Here is a 13,707-nt window from a genome sequence, read left to right on the forward strand (position 1 = left end):
TGGGAACCTGGAGACCCCAAATGGTAAATGACTAGACCCAAGCAATTGTTCAACATAACCATTTAAACCACCTTTTCTCTCCTGGGGAAGAAAATAATGACAAAAATCTACACAAAAATACTATGAAACATTTTTAATCCTGGAAAGGACTTGATTACTGGTAACCAAAGAGGGGAAAAGTCAACAAGAATAGAATCCAATCTTTTAAATCAAGTGAACACATATCAAATTGCTCAACATTGTTAAATGGCATGATATAATTTATCCATAGAAGACACAGTCTCATTCAGTGGAAAGCTGATTTAAATGTTTTGACAGATCGCTAAGAGATATTATAGGTAACAGCTGACTTAATGGAGTATTTAAGCCTTCAAAACTGCCTTTTAGAAAAATAACAAATAACTTCTTCTACCACTTAGAGGGGAAAGGAAATAACAACTGTCAGTTAAAAATCATAGAAACGTGATTAATTTGTTTATGCCTTTCAACATTCCACTGAGCTCTGCAAAGGCAAAACATAAAATTAAAGTGAGTTTTATAGCCAGGATTGATCTGAATATTTTCCTCACAATATTCCTTCTGTCATACTTCTTCAGTGCTTGAAATAAAATGACAACCCACTGGGATCCAAAGGAAAAAGTCAGCTCTTTCCAAAGATGGGACTGAGCTGCCAAAATCTATTTTATATCTAAAATTAGAAATAAAATAAATATATCCTTGAATACCAACTATATTTTCAGAGAGTTCATTAAAATTTAAGGCATTTTTGACACGTCAGAAATTTTAGTCCAGTGACAGGAGAGTAAAGAAGCTACCTGGGAGCAAATCCCAATTATCTCTATGGCTTGGAACATAATTGCTGAGCACGGCAAAGATGAAGAGAGAGGTGACAGGTGACTATGCGGAAACTTCCTGACTCTGTCCAGTCTGTATGACTTTGCCAGGGTTCCTCTAAAAGGGTGCACTTCAAGTGTATTTTCATTCTTCTGTTTAAATTTTGATCAAGATGGGGAAAGGGTCATCAGCACTGTTAGCAGGATAAAAATGAGCAATGCCAAAATAATTTCTTCGTTATAATAAAATTTAAGAAATTAAACGTGGAAGACGTTTATGTAAAGCAATGCCCTCCGTGAACTTCACAACAAACAATAAAACAATGGCAACCTCACCTATACTCACGAATCCGACAGTAGTGATGTACACAAAACAAACATTCATTCAACAATAACAGAATGGTCCAGTGTTTTACCCACCGGTCAAATAAATTCAATTATTTCTTTTTATCTCATTTGCCACAAAACTAAGGACGACCTGCTGAATCAAAAGTTACAAGTCATACCTCATTGACAGACTTGGGGCAAAACATTCAACAAACCCTGCCCCTATGCCCTGCCTCTCTCGGCCAATCACCAGGCTTTTAAAAAATCTGGATTAAAACTATAAAGATCACTGTTTATTGGAAACAAACCAGAGCACCTTAGATTATAAATGGTCAGGAAACTCCCCTCTTTCCCACTTCTAAAACAATTAAGTTTTACACAAAATTGGTCAAATCCAGCTTCATTCAAACTTTTTTCAACCAACAGTATTTCAGTCGCACTAATACCAATATAACCTGTCCAGCATAGGAAATATCACAATTACCTGGATCATTTTTGAATAAGAGCAACAACACTTATTTCATAACTGCTTCTGGGACAACCACATTCTTATTCTGAATACAGTTATATGCAATTTTCTAAAATTCAATCCCTGCTTTGCTAACTTAAAAAGAAAACTTCCACAGAAGTCATAATCCTTAAAGTCTTTGGCAGGAAAATAAGCATATAACCTTTGATGCTTGACATAGGGTAAATGTCCCACTGTCATTTTCTGGAGACCATGAAATTATCCCAATACCTTTGTACAGTTGTCTGTACTTATAGACAAGCCAGCCCACTTTCTTCTCATGATTTTGCAAGTGATTTGATAAACAAGCTTTCCTACTCATTCTAAATTATACTTCAAGTATTACATAACTTGTTTCAGGCCATTTGACTTTTATAATAGTGTCAGCTTGTTTGTACCAGTGGAAAGTCAAGGCTTCTCCTTATCCCCCTTTCTTTTTTTTTTTTTTTTTTTTAAGAATCCCACTTTCAGTCAAGCCCTTCTTACCAGTTCCAACAAGGATGGCATTTCAAAGGCGATTATAAGTTAGATAACCCAAGCACATGCTGACTCTTCATTAAGAATTACTGCTTACTTAGGCTTCTGAAATCAACAAGGATACCCTATGGAAAAATGAAAAATCTATTGTCTTTCTTTGTTCACCATTTTTAATAGAAAACATGTTTTAAGGTCAGGAAAATAAATAATGGGAAAAAATAACTGTCCCTTAAAAATTTTTTCAAATCTTCCCCAAAATATAAACAAAGAAAAGACATAAATGGGATCACAATGCATATGCTCACATCAGCCCTCCAAACACACTTTTTATATAGAATTCATAAAGAAGAAAAGTTACCCATTAATTATATGGCATGCATCAGCAGTGCACTCGTGGGCTTAACCTTGGTTTTGAGTTATTTGTATATACAGATAAATCTCTTCCTGAGTTGAGCTTCATCTTCAGTTGAGACTCAAAACATTTGCTTTCTTATTTTTGGCAAGACACTTGACCATGTTATAAGGCAATCTAACATTTCAACCTCCTTCCCTTTTCAGCGGCATGGCCCTCCTCTGTGACATCATCAATGTGCCGGATATGAGGACAGGCTCTAAACTATGGTCCTGTAAAACTAGAGAGCAGGTTTCTTTGTTCATTAGTCTGAAGGCTACAGCACTGTCTTTCATATATTTGGAGATCTTGAGGATTTCAGTTGAACAGATTCAAAATGGTCTTCTTTGTCCTATGGGGGAAAAATATTAAGACAAAATCAACTCACTAAAATTCCAATAAGATTTTAGGAGCTTACATATCCAGAAACTAAGTTCTAAAATCATTTTAATCTATGTACCTGCCACTTGTAATTAGGATTTTACATTTGAAGGAGGGTGGCAGATATAAAACAGATAGCATGCCTACCTTGAATGATGCCTTTTTTTTAACTTTTTATTTTATATTGGAGTATAGTTGATTTACAATGTTGTGTTAGTTTCAGGTGTACAGCAAACTGATTCATTTACGCATATACATGTATCTATTCTTTTTCAGATTCTTTTCTCATTGAGGTTGTTACATAATATTGAGCAGAGTTCCCTGTGCTATACAGTAGGTCCTTGTTGGTTATCCATTTTAAATATAGCAGTGTGTACATGTCAATCCCAAACAGATGTCCAGGGGATAAGACACACAATCCAAAATAGAAGCAAACACATGACTGCAATAGACACCAAAAGATGAAGCTGTGATTCTTGTGAAGAAATCACTGAGACCCATGCAAGGGGGATATTTGATCCGGGTGCTGAAACAGATGACCTATCCATGCAAACTGTAGACAGTAAACTAAATATTCTCAAGATAACACAGGGTAAATAATAAGAAAAAAGGAGAGCAGAAATAAAGATAACACCAATAAGACACAAGATCATTTGGGTTCATTGATATGTTTTAGGAAAATCTTTGGGAATCATGCCTACTAAAGATATTAAAAACAAGTCATCTCAGATAATAAATCAAAATTTTAATGCAACTATATCATTGCTGGCATTTGTTATATAATACATTCAAAATGTAGCCTGCTAAGATAAGTTATTCTTCTTTAATGGGGAAAAAGAGAAATAAGAGGTGAGGTTTCTCCCAATGTTTTCATTGTTAGACAAAGCTTTCCGAAGGCTGTTGGAATGGGGTGGGGTAACTATGCTGTTGAAGAGAATAAAGATGAAGAGAACTAGGATTATTTTAAAAATAAAAGAAATATGAGGCAGATCAGTCCTGGGTGCACATGGATGTGTCTCTAAAGCAGAGAGGTGAAATGAGAAAACAACAGGAAATGGATATTGAGTATCTGTCAGGAAGAATGAGGTTGCTGTTGTGTCTTTTCTCATTTGAGTGGAGAAATCAGAGACTTCAGATCAATTTAAGGCCACATGGTCAGGATTACAGAAAAAAATCACAGCATGAACACCAGCATATCCCATTTCCCTGCCTCTACCGAGACAACAAGCCCCTGGGAGAGCAGCCTGCAGATCGCAGCACCCTAACCCACTGGCTCTGGGAGAGCCTGCCTGAAGTCTCATGTTTACCAGCCTTAATTTTCTAGGAATAACCATCGATAATTCAAGTATTTATTAAGCACCCATGTGTTACAGGAACAGGACTAGACTTCATGGGATACAAAACGTCTGCTCTCAAGGAACTCACAGTGTATTACAGGAAAGAGTGTTAGAGTATCAGCCATGAACTATAAGAGAAAGCTGAGCTTTTTGTGGCCCTGCCTTGAGAAGATTTGATTCAACTTGTTCTTCAGGAAGGGGAGGCAGAGACCTGTTGGTTATCCTCAAGGTAATATTTCAAGTAAAACACTGAAAACAGTCATGTTATCAGGGCTTCGTAGGGCTTTCGTTACCATCTCCTCTGTGTTCTGTGTTCACATGGGATTTTGCTCCTATGGCTGATGTGGTGGGATATATACACGTGCACGCGCGCGTGCGTGTGTGTGTGTGTGTAGTTAACACTACTAACTGACTGGGGCTTCCTAATGGCAGGAATTGTATCTTGTTCACTTTTTAATTCCCATAATATGACCCAAGGCCTAGCACATGGTTGGCTGTCAATCAGTGGTTATGAAAATGTACTGAAACACCACCATGCAGAAGGAAAAAACCTGGATTGGAACTCAGAATACGTGATTTCTAATTCCTATCTCACCCTCTCTTGGACAAATAAGTGAACCTCTCTAGGTCTCAGTTTACTCATGCATTAAATAAAGATGCCATACAAAATGATCTTTTTAAGCTCTAAATTCAAGAATCTACTCAAAATCCAACATCACCCAGAAGCTTCTCCTTAGCTTGTCACTACCCACCTAACTGTACTCCGTTCTCTTCTGTACTCCAAGAGACCCTACTCAATACTCTTGTCATACCGGATGATCCTGTGTATGTGGGTTGTGTGTGTGCATGAATGTGTGTTTGATGTGCATGTGTCTTCCATCAATAAACTAGTCTCTGAGATTAACTGTGTCTAATATGACATCTCACCAAAACCCAGTGGAGTGTCTAACAGATAGTATCCCATAAATGACTGTGACATGAACAAAAGAAAAAGGAAAAAAATCAACTGAAGGTATGTTTTAATTGTTAAGAAAAGTCAAGTAAAGTAAATCTATAAATGAAACCCCACAAATCCTGTGCATAAGGAAATACCAAAGAAGTATGGCCTTTAGAACAAGAATAAGGATATATATAAGACAAAGTAAACCTTACTTGACACAGTAGTTAAGAAATGTATAAATTTTTTTGCTCCATGAAATCATATGTAACATTTTTAAAAGTGGGACACACATAAAAAAAATTTAAAAATAAAAAGTAAAAAAAAGTTTAAAAGTGGGACACAATAAAACTTGTACAATGGCATTCATAGCAGCTTTATTCAGTTAAACACTGGAAATAGCACAAGGGTCCATCAAAGGGAGAACAGATGAACAAACGTGGCAAATCCATACAACAGACTACTCCTCCACAGAGAGGAATCTGCTATAGATAAACACAACAAGGTGGAAGAATCTCAAAAAGATTTTTCTGAGTGGAAGAAAACTTACACAAAAACTATACTCTCTGTCATTAAGATCATGTGAAGTTCTGAAACAGGCAAAACTAATCTATAGTTTTAAAAGATCATCACAATAGCTTCCCTTGGGGATGGGGATTGAGTATACACATAAGGACATGAGTTTACTTTCAGACATCAGACTAATTTTCTATATCTTCACAGGATTTAGGGTTACACAGGTATATTCATTTCTCAAATTTCATCACATCATGTATTTGTGAAATATACATTTCACTCTGTGTAAACATTTTGCCTTAAAAAAAAAACTTAACATATTGAATTCTCTCATCAATTATATGTAAACTGAAGTGTTTAGGCATCAAATGTATTGAAGTCTGAAACTCACTTTGAAACACATCAAAAAAAAAGAAGATATATCAATAAATGGATAGAGGGATGGAGAGATATGTAATAAAGAGTAAGATTTAGGTGGTGGATATATGGTTGTACCACTGCACAATCCCTTCAACTTTTCTGTAATACTTCAAATTTTCATCTTAAAAAATGAAAAAAAATCGTTACATTGACTAAAATTGCTATTCAAAATAAAATGTGGCACACTGAACCTTCTCAGGGAGAAAAGCTCTAGCCTCCCTGTTTCCTGTGACTGTTTTCAAGAATCTTTTCAAGCTTTCACTTCTCTGGCTATAATGTAAAAACAGAAGAGGTACTGTAATAGGAGGAAACACTTAATGTTTTAGGTAGTGCTCATAATGCCCACTTATTCTTTTAGATTCAGCTCAGAGATGACTTTCCCTTAAATGCATTCCCTGGCACCTAAAGGCTCCCTTCATTGTAAGATACCACCCTTACAAATAGGGAATCAAACACATATATATGGAATCTAAGAAAAAAAAAGGTCATGAAGAACCTAGGGGCAAGACGGGAATAAAGACACAGACCTACTAGAGAATGGACTTGAGGATATGGGGAGGGGGAAGGGTAAGCTGGGACAAAGTGAGAGAGTGGCATGGACATAGATACACTACCAAATGTAAAATAGATAGCTAGTGGGAAGCAGCCGCATAGCACAGGGAGATCAGCTCGGTGCTTTGTGACCACCTAGAGGGGTGGGATAGGGAGGTGGGAGGGAGGGAGACGCAAGAGGGAAGAGATATGGGAACATATGTATACGTATAACTGATTCACTTTGTTATAAAGCAGAAACTAACGCACCATTGTAAAGCAATTATACTCCAATAAAGATGTTTAAAAAAAAATAGGGAATCACAAGATCACAGCAGGTGAGAAGTCTAAGTCAACTTGTGATGGAAGATAGTTTTTCATGGGCCTCCTGTGTTTCTGCATGTCTTATGAAAAGACACTGATAGTCCTTTATTCTAGGTGATTTTCCAAAGATGTTTCTGTAACAGCCTTGGATGATATAGATAAAGTCTCCTTCTAGAATAAAGGAAACGTTTGCTTACAACCCAGAAAGCTACAGATATTGTCTTTCCCTGTGGAGCAAATGGCAGACATACGTTGGGCCCATCATAAAAGACTCATGTTCTCCAAGCCAGTTCCTCTACAATAACGTAACCCACTCTGTATACAGGTGTCATCTAGTCCACTTCATTGTGTGGGAAGTGAGGCTTGAGGAACCAATACAAATGCTGTGATTTTGGCCAACGCTAATGCTGTGAGTAATAAGCTGTGTTTTGTCTCTGACCCAGAAGACTCATTCCACCTTCCAAAGTGTCTATGAAACTATGGCAGGCTAATTTGTTGGCCAGTAAGTAGAGTGCGATTTCATTACCTTCACAGTTCTTCGTTGTTTTGCCAATGAGAAGAGGAAGTTAATAAAGACATTTCTAGAAGAGAGCTTCACACTCTGGTTAACAAGATTTAAGGAAAGTCCCTGAGAATTGGGAACAAACATGCTGACCACACTGTATGGCAAACAAGGCAATAAAACAGTCCTCCGTTTTCTTGCCTGGAAATGAAGAGGAACTGGGGAGCTGGTTGTGGGCTGAGCACTGGGAAGTGGGTTCAAAGAGTTCACAGTTCAGCTGACTGGATGGTGTTAATTCTCCTCTGGCAGGAGGACAGCCTCCCAGTCAGGCTCAAGTGTGCCTCACAGGAGCAACTAGCACTAAAAATCATCCCAACAGGAAAAGAAGGTTTCACCCCCTTTCAAACAACGGTTCCAGAAACATGCACCTACGATAAGCGTTAAAGAGAAAATGGAAACCACTTATGGGGAGAAACCAGGTGAAGTGCTAGAATTTTGGCTGGTTCACTTTGGAGATGTGGCAGGACTCAGTGATCGTTAAGAATGGAAACAGCAGGGCCATCCTAGGGCTCAACGCTGCTGCCACTCTATCCCGCCAACTTCAGATCCACCCAAAGATGCAGTAAAAGGTCTCAGAGGTTTTGCAGCGGGTCCTCACCACAGTTACAGAGCCATGGCTTCCTCTGGGGGCGCTTTCTGAGATGAATTCCCAGAGGAAAACTTAGTGAGGCAGTGACCACTACTGGGGCTCTTGCTGCCCTGGATTGGGTTGATAAGGTGGAGGATGGTCACTAGAGAATGAGAAACTGACCCCAAAACATCTAGATAAGTTAGTATGGTCAGGCTCACCCGGGAAATGTCCCTTATCCTTTATATTTAAACCAGGCATTAACTTAAATGTGACAATAGAGCAAGAAATGAGGTGAATTCCCTTTTAAAAAGACTCCAGTATGTGAGTCAAGCCCAAATCAACAAAAGAACGTAAGACCTGCAGCCTTCAGCACAGTCAATCTGGCTGTGACTTCTGAGTCAAAAGGTCCCCAAAGGTGAAATAGATGATGTCAGGAATGATGACCTTGCCGATCAACATAGAACTTTGAATGGACCAAAAACACTGGCAGTTTGGTTGGCTTGTGAGCGGCTGCTGGAAAACAACAGCAGATGCAAAGCCTTGCTGCTGTCACAGAGACTCCTTCCCTCTTCACCTTTAACCCTTCCTTCCCCAACTATGCTGACTTTGCTGCCTTAAGGAGAAACATGATTAGGGGAAGGACCAAGTTTTCCTGTCACCAAGAGTGACTGCAGACCATAAACACCCATCTGAGACCGCAAGGGAGCCTGGGGAAGGGGAGGGACTCAAACATTTCTGACTCTGCTTGTTGCAGGCACCGAAGTCACCATCCTACCTGAATGGGTGAGAGGAAAAGGGCCTGAAAGTTTAACTAATGGGGTTCAAGCTAGGTTCGCAGTGGGGGAGGGAAAATAACGTGACCTTGTGTGAAGGGTTCTGCGTGCCCATTCAAGATGCTGTTGTTGCGTTACATCTGAATCTATAGTAGGAATTGCGGGCATGTGCTTGTTCTGCCTTATCTCATAGGCACCAGAGGACAATCCCCTGGTCAAGAGCAGCCACATGAAGAGAAGGGCTACTTGGATACTTAGCCCAAGCGTTGCCAACTCCTCTGCCACGTGCAACAAACGTGTGAGTCAGAATTGCACACAAGCTCCTCTACCTTCTGATGCCTGAAACTGTCACTATAAATGATGTCCTGTTGGTGTCAAGTCAGAGGCCTCAGTCTCAACAGCCTTGCCTGTGTTACCAGACCTGCCAGCAGAGATGGCTGATAAACCCTCACAAAATTCAGGGAGCTGCCAACTAAGTAAACATTCTTGAGACTAGGTGGGCAGATGTGCAATGCTTTATCTATCTTCCAGTTGAGAAAAAACAGCCCAGCACCTTACTGCACTCTGCTGTTGGACACAGTATGGTATCACTTGAGTAGTCTACTTGCTCCGTCATATCAGCTAATCCACAAAGTAGTATCTTTTGAGTTAGGCCCAAGCCAACAGGCTATATTATCAACTGCCCAGCAAGGTGAGTAATGCTCTCTACCTTGTGGCCTCACAGCCCTAATGACCACTTTATGATACAATTCTTTGCAATTAATGATTTTGTCAATTGGAGACTGTGGCAGTGGGAAGCAGCCTTCCCCCAGAGGCATCCTTTGGGGTTTTAGACTCAACACCTTGATGTGGCCACCATGTACATATAGCTCTTTTGAAAAAGCAGCTATTAGCTTGTTACTGAGCTCTTGTCAAAACTGAATGCCATTACCACACACACTTTGGGACTCTACAGCCTGCCAGTCCTACTCTTGGTAGGTCAACAAGGTGGGAAGCGTCCAATAAGTCTCACTTGTCAAATATGAATGGTATATTCAAGAATACAACTGGTCTGACCCAGCAACATCTCAGCCTCACATGAAAATATGGCCGCAGACTCTTTGAGAGAAAGGTTATCCCCTACTCCTCTGCCCCAAATGAAGCCACTGGCTCCATGGGGTCCTGGGTTCACCGAAGTTCTACTTCATGCCTGGGCCTGGTTCACTGATGTTTTGGTTGAGCTGAAACCCAATGGTGTCCACCACCTGCTGCAGCTGTCCAATCTCAGCACAAGTATGCATAACTGAAAACCAACAAGATTGCTTGGCTCAGTGGCCAGAACCCAAAGCCCTTCTCATAGCTGTGGCCAATACTTCTTCTGATAAACCTTGTCATATTTCTACTTACTCTTGAGCTATTGCCAAGATTTAATAGCCACTGTCAACAAACTATTTGGTCTGCCATTTGGAAACCCACTGACTCTTTACCTCTCTTTGGGGCAACAAATCTGGAAACAAATCTTAGCTGTTGATCAAATCATCTGGGTCAGTTAGGTAGATGCCCATCCTCTAAAAAGACCAAACAGAGGTAAGCACCTTATAGAGACTGCACCAGACAGATTGCCACAAAACCTACACAGCATTTGAATCCTGTCCAGCATGGCCATAACTCTGCCTCCACACACTGAGTACAAAGTGAAGGACTCTATTTTTCTGACGCAGAGGTTACCACAGCATGCAAGACTTGGGAGTCATACCAAGAGCTGACCAATATGTCCCTGACAATTGATTAAATCAGACCTTTGATCACCTCTTGGGGCTATCGGTGGTGCCTCATCACTGTTGACAGCCATTCGGGTCATGGTGTTGCTGTTCCAGAGTGACTGGCCAACTCCAGTCACACCACCGTGGCCCTTGAAAAACATCTGTTTAATGTTTATGGTTTTATGGACCATTTTCAGCCTAACAGTGGTGTCCCTTTTTTTGTTGCTGTTGTTAAATCACAAAAGCTACCAGAAAAATGGACTGGGAGTAGAGGTACTCAGTGGACCTTCCACACTTCCTACCATTGAAAGGGATCATTGATCACCAGAATAGCCTTCTCAAAAACTGACTCAAGAAGATTTCTGCCTCTATCTCCCTCACCTCCTCCTGGTCCACACATCTTAGTAAGGCAGTTCAGTTACTAAATATGGCTATTTCCAGAAAGGGGTTAAGAGATTATCTCCTCTTGGCTGCTTCATGGATAATTATTAGTAAAAATATATAATAAGTAAGAATATATCAATACAACCTACATAAGATTATATACCCATATGAAAACCCAGGATTCTGCCCCGACCACTACTGGCATGATGGGTCCTTATTTAACCCAACAGCAACCCCCAGGAGGTCTGGTGGTAGCCCTCCCAGAAGGGAGCCTAGAAGATTCAAATATAATTCTGGTTTAGCCACCTGTATTGTTTTGTTGGACTGTCATGATCCTAGACCAAAAGGATAATAACTACTTGGTTGACTACACAGCTCATCAAGACCTCGTACCATCCCACATGGACAAAGGCAGAAAACACACTAGGTTGCCACACGCATTTTTAAAAGCCCTTGACCTTCTTGCACCTGGACGTTTGGCAGCAAAGAACTCCAGTAGGGGGTGAGTAGAAATAAGGTGGAGCTTTAGCTACGGAAATGGAACAAACTGATTTGTACCAGTGGAAGATCAACAGTGCAGTCTGATAATAAGGCACCTAGGAGGGAAGTACCTTAGGCCCTGAGAGGTGCAAAGGATGAAGGGATACTAATGACTATTTGTTTTTCAAAGCCACCCTGTCACCTTCCTCTGAAGGAAAACACCTTAGTGTTCCTCTCTCAAACTGCTGCCAGTGCCTTAAATTTAACTGACTACTGGGTCTACCAAATCCACCAGATGCTCAAACCACAACTGGCTGCCATTCCCCTTAGATGTACTGAAAATTCTATCAGAAACAGCAGGGATGATGCCAGCTTCTGCCCCAAAATAACAACGATCGACATGTCCATCCCCATTGCCATCACTCGATCATTCCATGGAGTGGACAAATACCACCCAGTCTGTGGCATGGACAAACAGGAAAAGCTGGACAAACTGCCCTCAAGCAGTCTCTCCAAAGACAAAGAAGAGACACAACTGTTTGACATGAATCGGGAACGCTAAGGTTTACAAGCCAGCAAGGAGGTCGCAGGCACCATCAACCAGTGCTGCCTCACTAAATAGGTCCCACTTGGTGTCCCTAACAACTGTAAATAATACTTTCTTTCCAGAGGCACCATGTGTACCTCTAGGACTGTACTTTTTGTATAGAACCAGATGTTAACTTCTCTCCTAAAAACAGCATGGCTTGTACTTGTATTCTAGGAGTGGTCATAAGTGGTCATAATTCAACTGTTTATGAAAACATCCTCGATAGATCATTTAGCCCTTAGACAACTGCAAGGCTCTTTTCAGTAACAGGCTACCCTTGGTTACTCAGAAGAGGCTGCTGGAGGGATAACTGACTTGTTATTCACACTCACCCCATGGGTAGTTATTCAATTAGAGAAGATGGAACGTAAAAAAGAATGAAATAATGCCATTTGTAGCAACATGGATAGAAATAGAGATTACATTACTAAATGAAGTCTGTCATAAAGAAAAAGACAAATACCATATGATATCACTTATGTGGAATTTAAAATATGACACAAGTGAACTTATCTACGAAAGAGATACAGACTCACAGACATAGAGAACAGACTGGTGGTTACCAAGGGGGAAGGGGGGAGGGGGAGGGGAAAATTGGGAATCTGAGATTCGGAGATGCAAACGATTACACTGATAGATAGGATGAATAAACAACAAGGTCCTACTGTATAGCACAGGGAACTATATTCAATGTCCCGTGATAAACCACAATGGAAAAGAATATAAAAAAGAATACATATATGTATAACTGAATCACTGTGCTGTACACAGAAATTAACACAACATTGTAAATCAACTATACTTCAATAAATTCTTTTTAAAAGAAAGAAAAGGCGGTACAAAATTTGTTTCTGACTCTAACTGAAGTAATCCATGACACCACTTCAGCCTTTGAAGGCATTCAGGTCAACATCAACCCACTGTCCATACACTGTTATGGACAATATAATTGCCTTATACTTCCTCCCTGAGGGCCAAGACACGATCTGTACAGTCACTAAAATTCTTTGTGCCTGGACTGTCTTGTTGGATTGCCATCTTCCTAGACCAAAAGGATAATGACCACCTGCTTGAGGACACTGCTCACCAAGTTCCCCTACCATGGCCCAGGTAGACAAAAGTGGGAGATGTATAGGGTCTTTGTAAATTTTTGAACATGTTCTTAACCCTCTTCCATCTGAATCTTATGGAGGAAAGAGCTCAGTGCCAGTGGAAAGGTCTCAGGCTGAGTGGAAAGGTTAATACAGGGACCTAAAAAGAAAGCCACCTCTTTCTAAGGTGGACCCTGATGACTTACGGCATTTGTTTGGTTAGTTGAGTCTGGAACCCTGGTATGATCAAGGTTAATCATACAGGTTGGCCTCATCTTGCTGTTTGGTGTCTTGTTGGGAGTAGCTCTATTTTTTAAGTGTTATATGAAGCAAATTGACCAGATTTGATTCCAGCCTCAGCCAGTCAGATTAATCAGAGTGAACAGTGGAATGGTGTACTAATGGGAAAGTTGCCAGAAGCCAAGATCGTGTAGGAAGGAGGTTTGGAACTGTTGGGAGACAACTCCCCAATGGTTCTCTTGCATTTCTGCCTATCTTATGAGTGAGACACTGACTTCCCTTTTTTCCAGACT

General features: G+C 40.3%; 1 protein-coding gene across 1 annotated transcript in view; it reads right to left on the minus strand.

The window, feature by feature from the left end:
* Window positions 1-2,828: 2,828 nt before the first annotated feature.
* The window catches only part of ELAPOR2 (endosome-lysosome associated apoptosis and autophagy regulator family member 2), a gene marked incomplete at both ends in the record, with an annotated part of 186,303 nt that continues 175,424 nt past the window's right edge, over window positions 2,829-13,707 (minus strand). Inside the window, one exon of the mRNA XM_079711775.1 lies at window positions 2,829-2,888. Within this exon, the coding sequence (XP_079567901.1) occupies window positions 2,829-2,888 (60 nt within the window). The remainder of the gene's footprint in view (window positions 2,889-13,707) is intronic.

The sequence above is a fragment of the Hyperoodon ampullatus genome (genome assembly GCF_949752795.1).
Source record: "Hyperoodon ampullatus genome assembly, chromosome: 9".
Taxonomy (NCBI): Eukaryota; Metazoa; Chordata; class Mammalia; order Artiodactyla; family Ziphiidae; genus Hyperoodon; species Hyperoodon ampullatus.